The 21,577-nt window shown below is 45.5% G+C and overlaps 1 protein-coding gene across 1 annotated transcript in view; it reads right to left on the bottom strand.

Annotated features, from left to right (window-relative positions):
* KCNH5 (potassium voltage-gated channel subfamily H member 5) overlaps positions 1 to 21,577 on the bottom strand; it is a 200,413-nt gene that overhangs the window by 48,919 nt on the left and 129,917 nt on the right. The window contains exon 8 of the mRNA XM_044436976.1: positions 14,756 to 14,955. Within this exon, the coding sequence (XP_044292911.1) occupies positions 14,756 to 14,955 (200 nt within the window). The remainder of the gene's footprint in view (positions 1 to 14,755; positions 14,956 to 21,577) is intronic.

Here is a 21,577-nt window from a genome sequence, read left to right as displayed (position 1 = left end):
GGTTGGAATAAAATGGAGAGGACAAGACACTTGCAAGCTTTCTTTGGTTCCTTGCGAGAGGAAGAAAGGAAGGGTAGAAATCTAATATCATCATCATCATCATCATCTCTTATTGTTAGGAATACCCCTCCTATGGAGACTAGACTGGGACCTTCCCTATTAGGATTCTGTAAGCAGTCTAAAGCCATTTTATTCTAGTAGGCATTTGAAATACCCTGTGAGTTTGCACTGGATTAGTTTTACTGCTTATATTTTTGTAGTGTTTTTAATCTAGGTAGTAGTTTAATTTTGATTGATCCAATTGATTTAATTATATGTTTAAGTTTGTATACTTCTGAATGTTTTAATTGTATGAATTTTAATCTTGTGAACTGTTTAGAGTCCCAGTCACTGGGAACAGGCAGGATATAAACAAGTAAACAAGCAATCATGCATTTTCATTCCCCAGGAGAAAAAGACATGCTAGAGATGGTGAAATGATACCTCCCAGCCATGAGGCCAGGGGCCTGCAAGCTGGTCCCCAGCATGAGAACCCACTTAGATGAACTAGACAAGACAGTTACACACAGTATGGGTTCCATGTGGGTTGTTATGGAATCATGGGGTAACAGTGGGTAACTGTATCATCCAAACCCAGCCAAGACAAGAAACCATGGTTTGATAACCACAACCAACACGCAGGTCACCACCCAGCAGCATACCAGGGGATCTCTTCATGGGTTGTTCATGGCTAACAGGACATAATCCATTAATGCAGCTGGGTCCAGACAACACAGTAAGCCACTGCCCTTAACAACCCTTAACCAACCCTTAATTAACCTTTGCACATGTGCTGTCACGTTGACCGAATCCAGTCAGAGAATCCAAAGACTCTGCAGAGTGGAGTGACCTGAAGAATATGGGTGGAGGGGGAGGAACGGCAGGGAGACCCTGAAAAACCAGGCTGAAAATTATCTGTTAGAAAAGCCCTTCCTTTGGCTGGCATTCCCTTCCTCTCACAAAAGGCAGAGGTAGCACCTACCCATCACTTAAAAAAAAACAAATCCATATTGTATTAACATCTTTAAAGCTAGTAGTTGTTGTTAGAATCAGCAAGTTTTCAGGATGTCGTAGTCACACTGAATGACCCACCATGGAGGGGAAGGCTATCAATGGGTACCAACCTTGTTGGCTTGGATCTACCCACCCCCCATCAGAAGCAGTGCATCTGTAGCCCCCCAGGTGCTGGGGAACTTGGCCAGGAGGTTGCTGCTGCATCTGGCCACTGTGTGAACTGAACGCTGGACTAGATGATCTGACCCAGCGGGGCTTTTCTTACATTCCGACAAAGGCAGGCTGACAAAAGAGAGCTGAATTACCCAGAGGCAGGATCATATAGGAGTCACCAGCTCGAATCCCATCCTCCCTTCCACCATTTAAGCACTTGATCATCCAGCCCATTCGTTTGCTTCCTTCGGCGATTCTCGCATCCTGATCTTACCCAAGCTCCCTCCTAGGTGTCCCCCGCTGAGTTCAGTAGGACTGACTTCCACGCAAGGGCATTTAGGATTACACTGTAAAGTCTTACAAAAGAAGGGCTACACCCTGAGCGACTCTGGCAATTCTTTTCATATCGCCGTAAAGAGGCCTGGCAGGCTGAGGGAGAGAGAGAGATGCTGATGTGCTCAGATCTCTGTGTAGCGCCATCGCGTCAAACACTGATCCTTTTTATAGACACATTGGCAGCGCTTTCATCATCTTCTCCGGCCGTTTGGGAAGCCGAGATCTCGACAAAGCAGGCTTTTCTTCCTTCCTTTTTTTAAAGCCAGCTAAATCCATCAGGTAGAATTCAGTAATTAGCTGAGCTTAGGAGCCAAGTGGTTCTATTCAGGCGTCAAGCTTCAAGCCACCTCCAGCTGAACCTCAGCGGAGAGGGACAACCTCCCCAAAGAATACAGGAAAAAAAGCCTGATCATGGGATCCACGGACGAATTTTCCTTGCTGGAAGTACATTTGGCTTCTCAAACTGGGACAGAAACGTTCAGTGAAAACCCGTTTGGTTTAACTTCACATTTATAAAGTCAAGGGTATTCAACCAGAAGTCCTCAACTATGCAGCCACCATGAACTGACATGACCTGGGGAAAAGTGTCTACACCACAGAAACGCCAGGCGGATCAAGGCCAAGGCTAGGCGAACAGTTTGGGTCTCTCTGGCAGTCTGAGGAACTGTTGTGCTGGCCACCACAAAATGGCTGCCCTCAGAAGGGTGGCAAGAGACAACTGACCCACCGAAAACACAGAGTGCTTGCCAGAAGCGGGCGTCTCAGCTCAAAAACATGGCACATTCCTTTGATTTCACAGTCCGGTTCACCAATGGAAAGCTCTTTTGCAGCAATTCAGGCAGCTAAATGAAGGTTAACTGTTTTGTTTTTTACAGTTGGAGGAACTGGGGGAAAGTTTGCTAGTCACCAAGAAAGATGTCTGGGGACACAGATCTGGGACAGATGCTCATCACACTGGTTCCAAAGACCTAGTGGTCACTGCCCTTCACTGAGGTGTGGAATCTGAGCTCTGGGCAACTCTAGTGCAGTCATGTGAGTTCCCCTGAGGACCCTGCCCCCTTCTCCTGGCCCCATCCCTTTCCCCAAGCACTGGTTAATAATCTGAGGATTTATCGACTTTATGCCATTTTTTCTCCCTTCTAAAAGGGTGAAATGCTTTCCGAGGCCTAGCATGAAGAACTTCAAGCAAAACTATGTCAGTATTTTAAAATATGACCCCCACTTGAATGCAGCCCCGATGGCCTTCTCTGAAATGGTATTTTGCTCTCAGATTTAAAGACTTTCAATCCCCTTGGCCCAACCTTTTATGACATTATTTATTACATTTTTATACTGCCCTATCACCCCGTACGGCTCTCTGGGCAGTTTGCAATTAAAATCATTTGAATAGTGGGGGCAGCTCTCCCAAGTTACAGTCTCCACAGATGGAGTCTTCTGATTCAGAGCAGGAGGCAGAGGAACAGCAATGGGCAGAGGATCTGGCAGGTTACGAAAGTTGCGAAGCGAAGATACTGAGAGCGTGAGAACCAGACTGCCTTGGAAAAGGAGGATGCATTTTAGAACAGGCAGGGGTGGAAATGACATGCAAAGCAAGTGGATCAATGAAAAGGAGCCCAATGTCCTGCCATTTGGCCCTCGAGCGGAAGAAGCCTCCCTGAAGGACCTTTCTGAAGGGAAGGGAAGGGAAGGGAAGGGAAGGGAAGGAGAGGCTGTTCTAGTTTGTTTTCAAGTCTTTGTATGCTTTGCCGAAAATAAGAAATGGATTCTCGAAGCCCTTCTGACAGCTACAAGACTGATATTACAACACTGGAAGGATAAACACGCATCTGCTATAATGCAATAAACGGAGGACCTTCTGACAGTTCAGTATTTCAGTGGAGCGTATATGAATGGCAACTTCAAAAACCTTTATTTCAATATTTGCTCTGCTTTGTTGAAGCTTGTATATAATTGCTAGAAAGTTGTATGCATTACATACAAATTCATGCGCTTATTTTTAAAACATGGAGGAAAAACCACATGTTAAAATTCAGGAGTCTGTGGCAGCAGGCCAAGGCATCCTTTTCTGATGCCGTTGGGTGTCCCAAGGGGAGACTTCTGGAATAGGCTGCACCATTAAGTGGCGACACATGCCTGAAAGCACCAGCTCACTCAAAGTTTGGCACATGGCAAAATGAATTGTAGAAAGTCTGTATAAGTCAGTCAGTTTCAGGCTAGCTTTTCTAGACTCCCACTGTGTCTTCATTCTTCCAGGAAAATGTATAATTTTGATATTTATTTATGCATTTCATTTTTATACAGCCAAGGCTCTCTCAACTGATTGTCCCTTATTTCACCTCTCCTCTATAACCTAGGCCATGCCATTGTGCCCATTTCACAGGAAAGTTCCTAGGCAACTGAGACTTTGCTTAAGGATCTTCAGAGCGAGTAGAAGATAGGAGTGGACAGTGTTGTCCGTTTCACATGCTGTAGATGTTGATGCACCCCCAAGCACAAAAGAAATTCCATCTCTGCTTCCACAGCATTTTCTGATCTTTCTTAACATCAGCCAGAAAATCCATGTCATTTTTTTGTAAGCAACGTCCCGCAGCCTCTTTTCTTTGGGCCTCTGCTAGGGTACTTGCCCATGCCTGCCTTTGGTGCCAGCCCTGGCAATCAGCCGACCCAAGATTGGTTCCTTGAATTGATACATAAATGTGAAGCAATGGAAGGAAAACTGAGAACAGGGGGATGAAAAAGATAGCATTTCCCTTTAACTGTTGTGCTGCTCTTGGGACTGAAAATGAAAGCTTCAAATCCCCAAGGAGACATAGCTAATATTGTTTTGCCTTTCCTCCAGCATTTTCTAAACACAGCCAGTGAGTTTAAGATGAACTTCTAGGATGGCTGAAAAGAACTCTACAGGGATCAGGGATGATAAAAAAAAAAGATGGGCTGGAAAACCGAGGGAAGCAACATAATGGCTTTTGTCGTTTAGGAGTCTGTGCAACAGACACAGATCTATTAAAAGGATTTCAATGTGCTAAATATCATTTTCTCTGTATGGCAAACCTTCCGAGTGCCCAAGGAACTGCCATAAAATCCATTAAGGCCAGTTAACCAGCGAGGCTCATAGCTACACAATTAACACCTCACAGCTCTTTTGAAAATTGTCTGCAAGGAATTCATGAGAAATTCACTTCCATTCATTTTTGATCAGAATTTACCCAAGTCACAACGCCAGGAACTGAGAGAAAAGCCAGAAAGGAGCTCTGGTAAAGCCCGTGCCTTTGCAAGCTTGTGATGAGATTGGGATAAAGAAAACACATATTCAGCAATGTGTACATTTGAAAAAAATCAGCCAAGCGAGTTTAATGTCTGTGCAAAATGGCATACATTTCAAAAACACACAAAGAAGATGAATGGATCTGGAGAAATGCACACAAAAAGAGCATCAGAAAAAATAGCAATGCTCACAAATTCATTTCAGTTCGTTCCTTCGAGTTCTCTGCACTGAAATGCCCGGCCTTCAAACCCAGACTATGGTGTTATGTTTGTCGCACCGAAACATTTCGAGTTTGCTGGCACTACTTTTTCACGGTGATGCATCAGGCAGGCACAAGACAGCACTCAATCCTGGGAATCGCTGCACCAGTAGCATCGGTCCAAGGAAGAGAGGTGAGCATTTTTTCAGTTGTCATCCAGAATCCCCAAATTTCATTATAAATAGGATGGGAAAAGCTTGCCCTTTGGAAGAAGAATTGGAGAAACTGATGGAGTCACCATTCTTTGCTCCCTTCTCTCTCAAATATGTCCCAACCCATAAATTAGGAACTGGGGAGAGGAATCTGCTGTACACCCAAGAGAGACCTTCCTATCTTCTCTGCGTTGCCTTCACAACAACCCTGTGAGGTAGGTTCGGTTGAGAGCCAGTGAGCTTTGTGGCTGGGCGGGGACTAGGACTTGGGCCTCCCAAGCCCCAGCCCAGCATCCCAACCACTGCAAAATGCAGGGTTTCCTCTGCCTGTCCAGCCCAACACTCTGGACTGTAAGCTCTCCAGGACCTCAGGCAGACAGGAGAGCCTAGGTCAGCAGGGGTCATTATCCATTACAGCATTAGTTCTGCACTCTGCGGGAGCTAGCCTTGGTGCTGCATCCCAGCCCTAAAATATATTGGTTGCCATGAAGCATGAGGGATCACTTCTACAATGCTCAGGATGAAAGCTGCAATGGACAAGGGGCCAACCCAAGAGGCACCAGCCCCTCTGGTCTTTCGCATACACTTCGTGTTATGCACTGTTGCATTGTCTCTGACCTATGGCAGCCCTATGTATGAAAGCTCTCCCAAATGTCTTGTCCCTGATGGCTCTGCTCAGCTCTTGCAAATTCAAGGCTGTGGCTTCCTTTATGGTCTCCCTCTTCTCCCGCCTTTGACTTGCCCTAGCATGATGGTCTTCTCCAGGGATGCTTGCCTTCTCATGGTGCGTCTGAAGGATGACAGCCTCAGTTTTGCCATTTTTGCTTCTAAAGAAAGCTCTGCCTTGATTTGACCTTGGACTCACTTTGGTCTTTCTGTCTGCCTAGCATATTTTCAAAGCTCTCCTCCAGCACCGTGTTTCAAATTCATCCATTTCCTTCCTGTCAGCTTTCCTCACCATCCAGCTTTCACACCATGTGAACAAGAACACAATAGTGTGGATGATCTTGGCCTTGGTCCCCAGTGAAACGTCCTTGCAGCGGATGACCTTTTCAGTTCCTTCACTGCTGCCCTTCCAAGTCTCCGTCTTCTTCAGATTGGCAGCAGTCTCCCTCTAAACTGATGACTGAGCCAAGGCATGTGGAATCTTTCGCAACAGCAGTTACTTCATTCTTAACAGTAATGCTCTGTAATTCTTCTGACGGACATCCACTTCTAGCTGTCCCTTTGAAGGGGAGATACTGGGAATCAAGCCCGGGATGCGCTGCATGCGGAGTACATACTCCATCACGGAGCTATTCTGCCCCCACACCGAGCAAAGGAAGCCTCCAGTGGGGTTTGGGGCAGACCCTGGAGAAACTTGTCCCTCTAGCGTCTTGTGAACATCCGCTCATGTTCAGCCCAGTCTTGCAAAGTTCACCAGGCCGAGAGAAAGTCTGCAAATGCTTGCAGTTTGATGGCTGAAGCCCTATCGGTGAGGGGGTTCAAGGATAGGCTGGACATGCACATGGTAGGCATGACGGGAGCTGGCTGAAGCCGGGGGTCAGACTAGATGGCCTGGGAGACCCCTTCTGACTCACTCTGTTTCTATGTCCACATCAAGTTCAGCAGCAGAGTGGCTGGTGGGGGTGGTGAGGAAGACGGATGCTTCTGACTGAGTGATCACCTGGGACCCTTTTCCTGGAGAGCCCTGTGGGACAAACCTCTTCTGTATCAGCTGCAGCAGCAGCCCAAACAGCTGCTAAATGTGGTATAGAAGAGTGAAGCAGTCTCAAGTCCAGTGCATCAAGCCCAAGGAATCCACTGGATTCTCACAGATCCCCAAACTCCAGCTCTGTCTTTGCTGGTGCTTTCCCACCCAACTGGAGATGAGTCCCCACCCTTAGTCCCAGGAACTGGATCTCATAAGCCTGGCTAATCACCACCCTTTATTTTGCAAGCATGAACAAAAGCACAGTAATTAATTGAACTTTCACAGGAGTCCTTTCCTTCTTTTTTCTTTTTCAGCATCTGACTGGGTAATGAGCATGGAAGATTTTTATAAAACCCACACACAGAGCGAGAGGACTCGTCAGGGCACTGTAGCTGTAAGTGCCACAACGATTCTCCGGCTGGCTGAATAAGCGGGGAACTCCCATCCCTCCTCGGCCCCCATCGGCAAGCAGGCCCTGATTAGTTCTCTGCTCACAAAATGTGCAAAGTTAACACCAATGCCCAGAGAAGGAAAACACACTTAGTGGAACGGTAAAAACGTTTGACATTAAATAATGCTAACTCCATGCTGCAGCTTTATGTACAGGAATGGTCACAGAAATAGGATATGGATTAAAATAAATGCTTTAAAATGGGCCCTTGGATTAGAAGAGAGGAGCACTAGAATTTGCAAGCTGTTGGAAAAGAGCATGAATGGATGAAGCAGCCCGTCCTGCAACGCTAAGAGTAATCGGCATATGGAAGGCCTGGGTTAGCTGCGTGGCAAGTTGTTTTGATTGCTGGTTCGTAATTCGTTAGCTACCATGACATGTAGCTTTATTGCAGGGATGTGCAAATCAGCAAAACTTGAGCTCAAAGGTCACTCCAGCTCAAGTCTGCATCAGATTACCAGCATTGTTTTTTCTTGTTCAAATGCAAATTGGAGTTAATTTTCATGCAGATCTTTGCGTTTCTCCAACACCGGTTCGGATGCCCATATGCCTCTGAGTTTGGATGCTTCTCAGGAGCCCAGCTGGGTTGCAGTCATATTATAATCCCCTAGTGCTGCTTTCTTTTGATTTACCTTGGAATAAAGGGAGCTACAGAAATGGCTCAAGTAAAAAATAAAGAACACACTTCATACAGGACCGCAACCCTTAGGACATGATCTATGGAAACTCCACCGCAATTTACCTTTAACAGAGTCACAGCCTAGTTCCAGGGCTTTGGGGAACTGGCTTGTGGTCTGGGCATAGGCCATAGTCATGTCGAATATGACTCTGTATGGCTTCCATTTCTGCAGGGAGGTGAAACAAAACAAGTCTGGCTAAGCAGCTCCACAGTTCCTCCTGCCTGCAGCTTCATGTACCTTAGTATCGCTGCAGCCTAACCATAATCACGAAGTCTGAGAAACAGATATCAGGTCTGGACTGACGTTCTGTCACTAGCAGAGAAATTGAAACTCGGCTGAGAAAATATTATTTGCCATTCTCTCTATAATGACCTATTTTTCCCATAGCAAAAGAAGCAAGCTATCAATTTTTCACTTGCTGTCAAGTATGTTCCAATTAACACAAAGACATTCAAATCTGGGAAGAGTGTTTCAGCAGCACCCAAGAATTCCTGTAAATATTCTTATGACCGTTTAAGAGACCTTATTTGAAGAGTGCTCTCCTGGCGCTCATCTCCTTTTCTGTTGGCTACAGATGCTATATTTTTAAGTTGTGTTAAGTGCGCCCTTGGAAATGATTTTTAAAAGGGGAAGGATCAGAAAAGAGAAAAGATGCAACAAGCAGCCGATAGCAAAAAGGCAACTCCTCTTTGCAAACAGCTTCTTGTTGCCAGCAGAGTGATGTTTTGTGCCTGTGTTTGCAGAGAGATGCATTTATGCTGATTGAGGAATCTGAATTAGTTGCTGAGTTTAATCTAGAGGGAAGACTCAAGGATGTTGCTGCACAGCACAAAGGTACCGTGGTTCCTCTTTTTGGAATACAGAAACACAGAAACAGAGCGAGCCAGAAGGGGCCTCCCGAGCCATCTAGTCTGACCTCTGGCATCAGCCAGCTCCACTCACGACATGCCCACCATGTGCATGTCCAGCCTATCTTTGAATATAATTACAGAGATGTAGGTTTGTGACACAGCTCCACAGAACCTGTCCTTCTTCAAGTCATGCTTGGCCCTGCCTTAGCAAGCAAGTCAAGCTAACAGGTGAAGGGCTGCGGAATCCCGTTTGTGTAATTGGCGAAATTCTGCTGCATCAGGGGCACCGGTTGCACAGCGGTTGTGCAAGGTTCGATTCCTAGTGAGGGCCACACAGACATGGGGTGTGCTCGCCAAACTTGGACGTAGGGACACTAGAACATGAGCCGGAGTCCAGAGAGTGGCGCCCAAGAAATCTGATGGATTGGATGGATTTCCACCCGCAAAACGAATTCCTCACACATCCTGACATTGGGCAACCTTTGGCCAGATGCTATCATGCATCCGAACTAGTGATGGGGATGTTTCCAGAGCATTTGCGATCAGAATTTATGCAGGTCTCATTTTCTGGCCTGAATAAAGGCTCAGAAGCAAAATGTGCTTGGAGTCCTTATAGTCCTGAGCTTGGAGCGTCATATGTGCATGAAGAATGTGCTCCAAATAAAGAAAAAATCACCTTATAACATGATCACAAACCCAGCAACGATAACTGAGTTTTCCTCTTTTTACCCAAATGAAAAATACCATAATAAAAAAGAAATTAAATTCAAGAAGCATTGATACTAAATTGATCATTGCATACATTAATCCATGTTGAAACAATTTGTATATAATAATTAGTAGTCTTCATTAAATATTTATTAATTTAACTAAGTATTATTTTTAACAAAGTATTGTGTTCAAATTGTAGCTACACGTTGTAATAAACTATTACCAATTTTTCTGGAATTTCTTGCATCTATATAATCGGTGATGGTATAGAAAAAAAATCCTATATATCCTATAATAGATGGTATAGAAAAAAATTAAGCAAATAAATAATCTAGTATTGGAAGATTATTGATCTAGTACCGGTCCCTTGGTAACCTTTCTTTTCTTTCACTTTCTTTTGTTGTTTCCTTTATATATAATAAATGAATAAATAAATAAGGTGTTCCACAGCATACCGGTACAGAAACCTATGCAATAAAAGGCATATTTTTGAAAAAGGCACACAAATATACTTTGCTCAATGGGAGAAGAATGGACACAGTTCAAAAATGCGCACAATCGATATGAATGCTTGGGAAACTATGCATGAAACTATGCATGGATATTCATGCAGAACAGAAAAACAAAGCTCACAAGATGATACAGACTTGCATCAGAACAAGCTTCAAGGCAGAATTCAAAGCATTCAGAACTTCTGCAAGCTTGAATCTGGCTGATTCACGCACTCCTAAGAACTTGGACAAGAATTCTTCTTTAATATGAATCTTGCTCTGTGTATATGTATTTTTTGGCCAAGCACCATCTTATGCACCATCTTAAGCACCATCTTATTGAGAGCCAGTGTGGTGTAGTGGTTAAGAGCATGGGACTGGGACTCAGGTGATCTGGGTTCGAGTCCCTGCTCAGCCATGGAGCCAACTGGGTGACTTTGGGCCAGTCACAGACACTCAGTCCAACCTACCTCACAGGGTTGTTGTTGTGAGGATAAGATGGAGGAGGAGATGTAAGCTGCCTTGAGCCCTTTGTAGGAAAAAGGCAGGATATAAATCGAAAAATAAATAAATAAAATAATAAATGGTGCATCTTGGAAGCCAACATTGGCAAGGGCACGGTATGGTCTGCCGTCTGGCCTCATTTGGATAGCTTCTGTTCACGTGGCCTGTCCATGTGATGAAATCACGTGATGTTCGCTCACCAATGGCATTTGCTGGAATGAAGATGGACCCAGAGAATCCCCCTCCCTTCCTGGAACCTTGGAGGCAGAGCTGCTGGGCATTTTATTCTTCCAATTTCCCTCTTGAAGGTACAATCCTATGCAAAACATGCACCCCCCAACGTTTCAACTGTTCTGCCACTGAGATACCTCCAACACGATTAGCATAAAATTGGCATGGGCTAATTTAGAGCTACAGGTGCACATTTAGAAAGAAACGTTATAATTTAAATAGAAATGTGGTCAGTCTCTCCAGAAGAATCAGTGCATTTGCTGCTCACTCTATATTCCAAGTGCCAACTACAGGATCAGCCCTGTGTTCCCTTTTGATGGATCCTTATCTTTTTTATCAGACCTGGATTGCTCAGATTTTTCATCAAAAGATTCCTTCACCCAGAGGAGAGTCCTCAGGCAGCCCTTGAAACAGAGAACGGACCACCAGAAAAAGAGGGCACATGGCCACCCTAACCCAGGAACACTGAGAACTGTAGCTGATAGCCTATTAGCTCTGATTTCACCAGCCAGATCAACACTGCCCAGCTAATCAAGAAGGCGTCCAAAGCTGGTATGTCAAGAGCGAAGGGTGGCAGTGGTCACTTTCATAAGGAAATGGGCACAGAGGAGAACGACCCAACCACCTTGATCCACTCACCATCATCCCCATCCACAGCACACACACAGCTGGTGGCGTCTCTATAATTTAATGAGTTCAGAAGCCTATAAAACCAAGCCTTGATTAGGGAGACGGAATAATTGTATTCCATTTCATTAAATAGTACAACTCGTGTGTTTTTTCAGGCAAATTTTACGCACATCCAACCTTCACATTTGCATAATGGGATGGTTAGAAAGCGGCACACTTTCCAAACACACATTGGGGAAAAAGTGACTTTCCACATTTTAATCAACGGGGGAAAAGTGTGCATTTGAGTAATGTGTTAAAAAATTGCACACACAAAGCCCCCTTTTCCCATTTGAGCAAAAACAAAAAATGCTTATATTTGGGAACAGACATGAGGCAGACCTATCTTTATAAGATACGGCTCAAAGAACCTCGAGAAAACCAAGCCTCACTCATTCTCACATCTCTGAGCAGAGAGTCAAACCCAGATTTATCTTGCTGAAGCTCGAACCACTAACCAGTCCTTTACAAACGCTTCCTCTTTTGTTCTAGGACATACACACCAACTATTTTAAGAAGACACACTTTTTCATGACGTATTGGCCAGCAGCTATTTTTAAATCCTCACGTTCCCATATGATTATAATTTCCCGTCACCATAGGAACCCTGCTGCAAAAGTTTAAATATAGAATTTTTCTCCATTTTTTTGCAGGGCATATGCAATTCCTTCTTGGCTCTTTTATTATATGGATTATAAAGAAGGGAATTAAACTTCTCATAATGGAGCATTTAGCTGCCTGAAAGGTACTATATGAAGCTGGGGTGAATGTATCAGTGTAACGTCATAAATCTTATTGCAAAGAATGCTGAGGGCTTCTTTTTAAAAAAATCCGTTGGCTTGCAGGGCTCCAGCATCTAAGACTCAGAGATGAAAAAATCAAGCTAGCCTCTGCATTGCAACATATCTGTTTCATTGTGCTCTTCAAGGAAGCATAAACATGGTAATATATTTATTTAAATGTACTGAGTTTGGAAGGAACTGTGGATGGCAAGATACACCACAGAGAATTCATACAGCTACCTCTCCATATATTTTAAAGCCAGTTGTGAAAAGCAGGACAAAATTGCCAAAAGACTCACAGATCCATTGACAACACACAAGAGAGAAGCCATAGTGAAAGAGAAAAAGTATGCAAAATAATTGGATAAAGGGGAAAAGACACGGGATATTAAAAAGAGATGGATATTAAAGGATCAGTATGGACAGTTTCATACTAAATGTTCTTTCTCCAAGCACTGCTATAAAGTAATTTGCGTCTGGGAGGAGCATCACCTTGAAAGTCTGCTGTGCTGCAAAGTTTCCGGAATGCATTTCATTGTTTCAGCTCACTGTTCAAAGTTATGAAAATGCTTGTTTGTTTCTTGATCTGAATGTTAAAATCGTTTTCATTTTGGCATTTATTCATTGGCCTTTCATTCAGTTGCTGGAATTTCTTTGGGATTCTATCAAACCTATACACTTTCAAGTCACATCATTTGAATGTGGCTTTTTCCATTGCTAAGTTGGCATGCGTTTGGAGGCTGTTTTGGATGCTTGTCTTTGTTTCTATTCTTCTTTAAGCCACCTTGACTGGCTTCAGAAAGGCGCTAGAGAAATACAGGAACAAATAACACGATCCCTTGGCCTCTTGGCATCTTATAAGGGGGCACAGAAGTCTTCAGAGCTACACACAATTGGTCCTCTGACCTCCATGCTATGATCCTAGTGGCCGAGTCCTCAGCTGCCTCCTCCTCAGCTTGCATGGAAAGAACTGCCCCAGCTGCCCTTCTGAGAGCAGAAATACACCACAGAGGGGGGAAATGGGGGTGCCGTGAGCAGTGAGGAGAAGACACAAGGGCCATCTACCAATGCCAGTTCCTGCTGGTGCCTTAGACCCCTTCCCCCACTCTGCTTGCTGTTGCATCGAGTCTGTCTCCTGAAATGCATGGGCCAGGCATGGTGGCCACAGAGATCCCAACCGCCGTGCCGCGTTCCAGGCACGGGTGCAAGTGGGCCTCAGAGTTGGGTGGCTCAGGAACATCTGGGGTGGCAGCGATCAGACGGTAGCCTAAATAAAGTATTCTTTTTTACTTAATGACTGAAAGGATGGTTGTATGGCATGGATGGGTGGATGGAAGGTGACCTTGGGTTGTTGTTGTTGTAACCCCCCCTCATAATCGAAACATGCAGCCAGGGCATGGCTCGTCAAGGGTAAAAAGCATGATCAGGGTGTCCTGTTCGCGTGAACAAGAACAGGAACCCCAACGAATGTGCGCGCTACGCAAGGCTGACAACAAAGCAGGCTACACTCAAGCATAACCGCAGATGTCACGCCTCGCTTGCTTGCTTTAGCATGGGAAATGTGCAAAATGTGCAAATGTAGCTCAGTGGGGTTCCCCCATTGTTCGCTGTTATTCAAGCACCTGCATAGCTGTAAAAGAGTATAAAAAAGCCGCTGTCTTCTGCTCGGGACCGCACTCCAACGAGTGTGGTCCCTGCAGGTAAATAAACTTCTTCTCTCGAAAATTCCAACTGGTCTCTGGTCTCATCCGTAAAACCGCGGGACACAACAGTTGTTCTGTTCCCAAAACCAATTTCTGGAATTGTGCGATGCTGGAGATTTTTGTGAATAATCTGGATTGACACAAAAGCAAATGGGACCCAGATCAAGTCAAGCCAGAGCTTCCCCTAGAAGCACAAATAACAGAAATGAGGCGGTTCCTATTTTGGACCATCATGAGAAGGCAAGGCTCCCTGGAGAAGACCATTGCGCGAAGGACAGTCAAAGGCAGAAGAAGAGGAAGACCAAGATGGATGGACTCCAGGAAGGAAGCCACCGCCTGGAATTCACAAGAGCAGAGCAGGGCTGTCATGGATTGGGCACTGCGGAGAGCTTTCCTTCACAGGGTTGCCATGACTCAGAGATGACTCAATGCCACAAAACAACATCAACTGCACAACAGTGATGTGCAAAACACACAGCCCTGAGAGTACCCTGACTTATTTTTGAATATTTAATTGTTATTGTCTTAATTTATTGTTGTGAGCCGCCCCGAGGCTTCGGCGAATGGGGCGGCATAAAAATGTTTTAATAAATAAATAAAATAAATAAAATAAAATATGTATGTATGCATTATAACTAAATGATTGAATGAATACGAATGGACTTCTGCCTCATTATACCATTCCATCTTTTTCATATTCTATCACAAAATGCAGATTGGGTTAAATTGTCCAAGAAGCGCTGTTCCTCACACAGACACACACAGTCATACCTTCTCCGTATCGATCCCTTTCGACATCGACCATGTGGAGACGATATAATCCATGACACGTTCACTAAGGCCTTTAGGGACTTGGTACAACTTTAAGAAGTCTCTGACATTGTTCAACATCTCATGGTAACGGTTGGTGTTGGCATACATTTGCTGGAAAATCGTGGTGACGTTTCCAAAAATAGTTGCATAAAGAAGAGCTGGAAAGAGGGAAAGAAAGGGAATTAGGAACATGCACATACAAGAGAGCTCACATATATTAGCACAGTACCAAAGCCGTGTTCATTGCTTCATCAGGAATGGTTGGTGCAGCCTGTGAGGTTGTAACGCTCATTTTATTGAACTGAAGCAGGCACATGAAGATTATGCTTTTCTCTGAAATATTGCTAGGCTACTTTTAAGTGCAAAACCCACATGCACATGAGCTCAGACAATTTTAAGCAAAAGAACCCCAGCTCTTGCCACCGTTCCTCAGAGTTTGCTCTAACCCTTGATCCTTTTGGTTGCCTCTTTCTGTACTTTTTCCAACTCGATAAAGTCATTTTCAGGTGCAGCAGCCAGCAATGCACACATTATTATAAGTGCAGATGCACCAAAGATTTGTATAAAGGCAGTCAGGTTTTGGCAGTTCTATTATCTATTCCGTTCCTAAAGGTGCCTAGCATGGAGGTTTTTTTCTCCACAGCAGCTCAGCACTGGGCCGACAATTTCATCAATCCGTCCACCACCACCCCAAGATCCCGTTTTTGCTCACTCACCGCCAGCTCAGATCCCATCAGAGTACACTTGGAGTTGAGATTTTTCACCCCAGCATGCATTACTCCTCATTTGCATACATTGAACTGCAGCTGCCATTTTGTTGCCCATTCTCCCAGCCTGGAGAGGATCCCTTTGAAGCTCCTCAGAATTCCCTTTGGTTTTCACCACCCTAAATGGTTTGGTGTGATCAGCAAACTCGGCCACTTCATTATCCACTTCTAATTCCAGACCAGTTATGAATACATTGAAAAGCACTGGCCCAAACACAGCCCTGTGGGACCCCACTCTTTGCACCCCTCCAACGGGAGAAATTACCATTTAGTCCCCCTCTTTGCAATCAGTTCCTTAACCAGTTTCTGATCTGTAAGAGGATTCCCCCCACCCCAACACACACACCCCATCACCACCTGTAGTACACTTAATTCAGGTAATCCAAACAGAAATAGAAGTCAGGATCTGAAAGCCCAACTTTGTGATTCAAGCCCCACAAGCACTTTGTGATTCCCAAGACATGAGATTCAAGGTATGAAATAGTCCAGGGGCCTAGAAGAAGGTATGCCTGGTTTAGTGATTTTGTGCTCACAAATGTGTTTTGCTCCTGGAGGGAAGGCGCTCCGCTTGCCTATCTCGCTCTGCCAGGAAGCCTGGCCCAGTGCCATGAACTGCATCCATGAGATGGCTCCCCCCGTCACCTCTTCAGTCATTGCCCTTGCTTTGGCTTGAGCGCCTTTGGCCACATCTGTTTCCTCTCACCGACCAATGGAATGTTTCCTCAGCTGCACCTGGCCCAGGTGGGCCTTCCAAGTTTAGCACTGGCTGCATAAGTAGCTGGTTCCCCCGACCGCCCCCTCTGTGAAATCACTGAGACACACTCCCCGCAGCCTGACCTTGCGTCGTGTGACCGGGCCCTGATCCAGATCCTTCTTTCTCTGATGCTGAGTCAGGGTCTTCCTCCAGAACCTGAGCAGCTGAACAGGGCCTGACCGGGGTGGGGGGGGGGGGGCAATGACTGAGATCGGGAATATCCCTATCTCCTCCTAGACTTTCCAGCTGGCCTGCAAAGGCATTGCTCTGGAAACAAACCTCTCCAACCGATACTCACGGAGTGGACCATGCTTTGCCAGGGCAACTGCTGGCAGGGCAGCAAAAGCGAAGGAGGCAATTCTCACCTGCCCCTCCTCCTTTGGTTTTGTAAGGCTATTTTTCCGTTACCTCCGAGCTTGACCCTCCCCTCTGCTCCCCATCCTCCAGAACACTCAATTTTTCCTCCCTCCAAGGCTGCATTTGCAAGCTCATGGAGCAGACCATGCGATTCTTTCGGCATCAGCTGTGATGGGGTGGAATGCGGGGTGGGGGGGGTGTCAGTATTCAGAGTTGCCCTTCCATGGAGTTAGCATTGTCAATCGCTCCAGGAGGAGAACTCTGAAAAATCCTACAATCCCTTGGATGCTTTCCCAAGGACTGCAGGATTGTTCCCTTACTTGCAGAAAATCACGTGGGCAGAGTCCTAGCCAAGCTGGAGCAAGCATCCTCGGCTTTTCAGTGTTGTAGCCAATGGGTTTGACCCAGACATAGTCAAGAAATCAGTGGAAAGTAAGTCAGCCATGACAAGTATAAGTCCCATAGACTTCAATGGGTCCGCTCTAAGTGTGCCTGTCTCCCAACCCATGTGTGTCCTCATTTTTCCATCCTGTTGCATTTTAAAATACATTTAACCAATATTGAATGCAGCACCTTTAAGCCCATTCTAAGGCTACCGATGTGCATATTTTGGTCTTTTCTTCACTGAGGATTTGGGGAATAAAGGCATGAATTAGGTGAATGATGCCTAATTCACTGAGATCCGTTGCAACCCCCAAAATGGGGAAAATTGCTGAGAAATCACAGAGGCGCTTACCTTATGGCCACTTACCTAGTTAAGGTAGGTCTTATTAAATTCAAAGGCATCTGCATGTAGGCAGACATGCATAGGATTTTTGTTATTAAAAAGTGTTTCCAAACTAACTAGAAAAATCGCCATGACACGCTTACTGTTATGTGGAAGGAGTGCTTTTTTCAGGATACATCCTGCAGTATGGTTAAATAATGGTATGAAGTGTTATGCATGTGTGTATTTTGAGGTTACAATCATGCATAAAATAATGGGGTACAATCCAGTGGTTGATCTGGGCAGGGACTCCCAGCTCCATGATCAGGTCCCATCTCCAGCTTCAGATCTGGAAATCTGAAGAGCCCCGTGGGCTCTAGGTTCTAACAGCCTCAAGACTTCTTTGCTAGTCAAGTTAGGCTAAATTTAGCTTAATAGACCTCATTGGAAGCATATCAACTTAACACTCAGAGAACTCCCTGCCCTTACAATCTGGAAATGCTGCCATCTGTGCTCTAAATCACTCCTATTAAAAATAACCAAATAGCATCCAGTTTAATTCCTTCTAATGTGGAAAAAACATTTTCTATGGAGGCGTTTGTAATGGAGATTTCTACAGAAGAGATGCTGACTAAAGTTGGGCTTGAAAACATTGCATGAGAGAGGAAAAGGAAGCCTGGGGAAATTTGGGGATTGGAAGCAGATTGGAAAATTGGCATCAGGGAACTACAATTTGCATTTCAGCCTTTCTCTCTCTCTTTCTGCAGGCAGCAACAACCTGAGACAGGTTTCTTCCTTCTAGAATACCCTCTTCCACCACAGTCTAGTAGAAGACCTGGAATTGACATCCCTATACCTAAAATATTGGTTTGGATCAAGGCAGGGATCGGCCGCCAGTGCCAGCTGCAGCTTTTGGGGGCCCTTGGAGAAGGCGTCCTCAATGGGCACCCTCCCATAGAGAGCCCAGGTTTTCCCCACCATGGCTACCAGCTGCACCACAGCCGGGATCTGCACGGCACCACCTCGAGCCATGCTCAAGTGGCAAGCTCTGGTTTTGGCTTTTGTTCTTGCATGAAGATCGGTGCGCACGCCGCTGCCCGTTTTCCCAAATGCACACATCAGCTGGGTGCATCCTGGAGATGTCTTCCTTCCCCTCCCATTGATTGAAAACAGTTGCTTTATTTTTGGTTCTCAGATCATGCTGCAAGCTCAGATATCTAAGGATTTCAGCTGTAGATGGTGTCCTGGACTGTGTTCAGTCTGGAAGATGGGAACTGGGGAAACCCTGATCAGCCATGCACTGGAATGGATTTCACGTGGATGCATCCCTAGCGGCCATCCAAGCTCTGCTACCCGAGTAATCCGTCAGCTGACCTCAGTGACCAATCCAGCCCCAGGAGGCCATATAAAAGCCCAGGGTCAGGAGTGACACTGCGAAGGGAACCTGTCCAGCTATGTGGCATATTGCATCTCACACCCCAAGGGTGCTTGCCTGCCTTGGATTATTCCTGGTAGAGACTGTACCCCTGCTTTACAGGGGGCAGTCCTCTGTATGAAGAAATGAACATCCAGTTATTGACAGAGAGCTTGAACAAGGGAGAGCGGTGTGGACCTTGTTCATACGTGGACTGCAGACTGGGCAGCAGCCACATGGGCCATGTGGTCCGCTTTTAATCCCAGGCTGTTCACAGGACATCAGTGTTGCAACAAAGTCCCACAGAATCCATCCCACTCCAGTCTGCAGATTTCCCCTTGTGCTAGGCTGTGGCTTAGAAAGCGATTAGAGCCAAGAAGCCTGAGAACACCCGTGGAAGTCCGGTTGTGCAACCAGAAACCTTCTTCCACATCACGTGTGGCACAAACACACACAGGCCATATGGTTGTGAGAAGGCAGGTTGGCACCCCAGGGAATCCAGGTGACTTCCAGCCCCAAATCAAACTCCTCGCACATCCCTATATGGCACAATCATCCAATACAACCTTTGCAAGTAATAACATATGACTAAAAGTGTTAGGGTCTTGTGGCTCGAAACTTTTCATGCACACTTGCAACCTCAAAAAGAAAAGAAAAAGCAACAAACAACCTCCGTCCCCCAAGAAGCCAATTAAACACAAAATCCTACACATGTTTAGACAGAAGAAGAGTCCCCAAAATCCCGAAATCCCCGGCAGGCCCCAGCCAGCATGGTTTGGAAGCAGAACTGTTCTTCTATCTAAATCTGCCCAGGTTTGTGCCGTTAATGATGCAAATCTTCACGGAACATCTAATTCCAGGGGAAGGGTTATGCAATGGTAATCGCAGGAATGCCAACGCGGTATTCGCCCTCAGGTGAGAGAGAGGATATCCACAGCACTGGAGCATGGCAGTTCTTCCCTCATTAAGGCAGCACAAAAGCAAGTTTGGTGCAATTTCAGATTGGCCTGTGGGATTTCTTCCGATGGAGCCTCGTCCCCTGTCGATTATACTATTGCTGTGTTCAATTTGTTTATGAGATAAGAGACGCAGGCCGTGTTACCAACAGAATATCAGTGGCTCAAGCAATCCTGTGCTTCATCCGCTGTCTTTTCGCCCAGGTCCTGACTTCACTGCAATGGTGGATTCATGATTTTCCTTGCCAGGAGCTTCTCTCTGCCTTACAATTGTCTGGGCAAAGCATGTGAAGAACACCAGATCCAGGTTTCCCCACTTGACTGCAGAGGAAAAGTACAAGGCTGCCTCATGGCCTCTTGTACTGTGCCGTGCACAAGGGGAGGTCCTCCATGAAGGATGCATCCAGCGATCCTTCTTTCATTTTTCCAATCTTAGATTCAAGTGCTGGGAATTTTCCCAAACTTAAATCCAGCTACTCCTGGACACCAAAAATTGGAAAGAAGGTCACCTGAAAATGTATACTTTTGTGCACATATGTTCCCATACAGGTATTTTTTTCCATGCAGCATTGACTGATCTATACATTTGGTAAGCACTTTTCCTCGAATATTATTTACTGCTATTTATTGTATTAGATTTATATCCCACTTTTTCTCTTACAAAGAACTGAAAGGCTTACATAATTCTCCTCCTGCTGCTCTCAGGTTTACCCTCACAGCAACACCCCTGAGGTAGGTCGGGCTGAGAGTCTGTGACTGGCCCAAAGAGACCCAGCTGGCTCCACGGCTGAGCGGGGACTCGAACCCCGATCGTCTGAGTCCCAGTCCTGTGCTCTTAACCACTACGCCACACTGGCTCATAGTGTGCTTTCAACATTATTTGCACTAACACACACATGTTGAATGGATGCATTTTATTTCTATGTTTGTGTTGGAGAATACCAGTGCAAAATTTGGAGATGTGTGAAGTCTGAAGGATACTGAATTTGAAGTCATGAATTGGCTTTGAAAGTGCAAAATTAGATGACATGGCATCAAGGTGCCAACTGAACGAATTTCTCCTCCTTCCCTATTTCCGTAGAACTGAATGGAAAGGGAAGCTCCACATAAGCATTTAATGGGGGCAATTACCCCCCGAAACTTCTCCATATACGTATGCGTACATGCAGAGCTCTGGCACAAAAATCCCTATTTCTGTAGTTATTTTTTTACAGCAGCAACAAGTCCATTAATTCAGAAAAAAATGCCATCCATGCAACATGCTCAGGAAAATGTCTGCTTTACTTACTGACTTACTCGGAGTTCCAAAAGTATCTCAAACAACTCAGTTTTAGAGTGCTTCTGAACAAGGGGGAAAAAAAGAAGGAAAAAACAGGGGTGGTGACAGAGTGCTAGAAGGGTCAAGTTTAGCTTGTTCAGCTTGTTTGCAAGCCAGTTTTGGCCCTGGGTTTTCTGAAAGGACCACAAAAGAGGACTGCTCTGTTCAGTCGCGAAGTCGTGTCTGACCCATCGCGACCCCATGGACAACATTCCTCCAGGCCTCCCTGTCCTCCACCATCTCCCAGAGTCCACCCAAGCTCACGCCGACTGCCCCAGTGACTCCATCCAGCCACCTCATCCTCTGCCGCCCCCTTCTCCTTTTGCTGTCAATCGTTCCCAGCATCAGAGTCTTCTCCAGGGAGTCCTTCCTTCTCATTAGGTGGCCAAAGCATTTGAGTTTCATCTTCAGTATCTGGCCTTCTAAAGAGCAGCCAGGGTTGATCTCCTCTAGGACTGACTGGTTTGATTGCCTTGCAGTCCCTTGGACTGCAAGGCAATCAAACCAG

The sequence above is a fragment of the Varanus komodoensis genome, unplaced genomic scaffold (genome assembly GCF_004798865.1).
Source record: "Varanus komodoensis strain SLA01 unplaced genomic scaffold, ASM479886v1 scaffold3, whole genome shotgun sequence".
NCBI lineage: Eukaryota > Metazoa > Chordata > Lepidosauria > Squamata > Varanidae > Varanus > Varanus komodoensis.
This window is presented reverse-complemented; position numbering and strand designations above follow the sequence as displayed.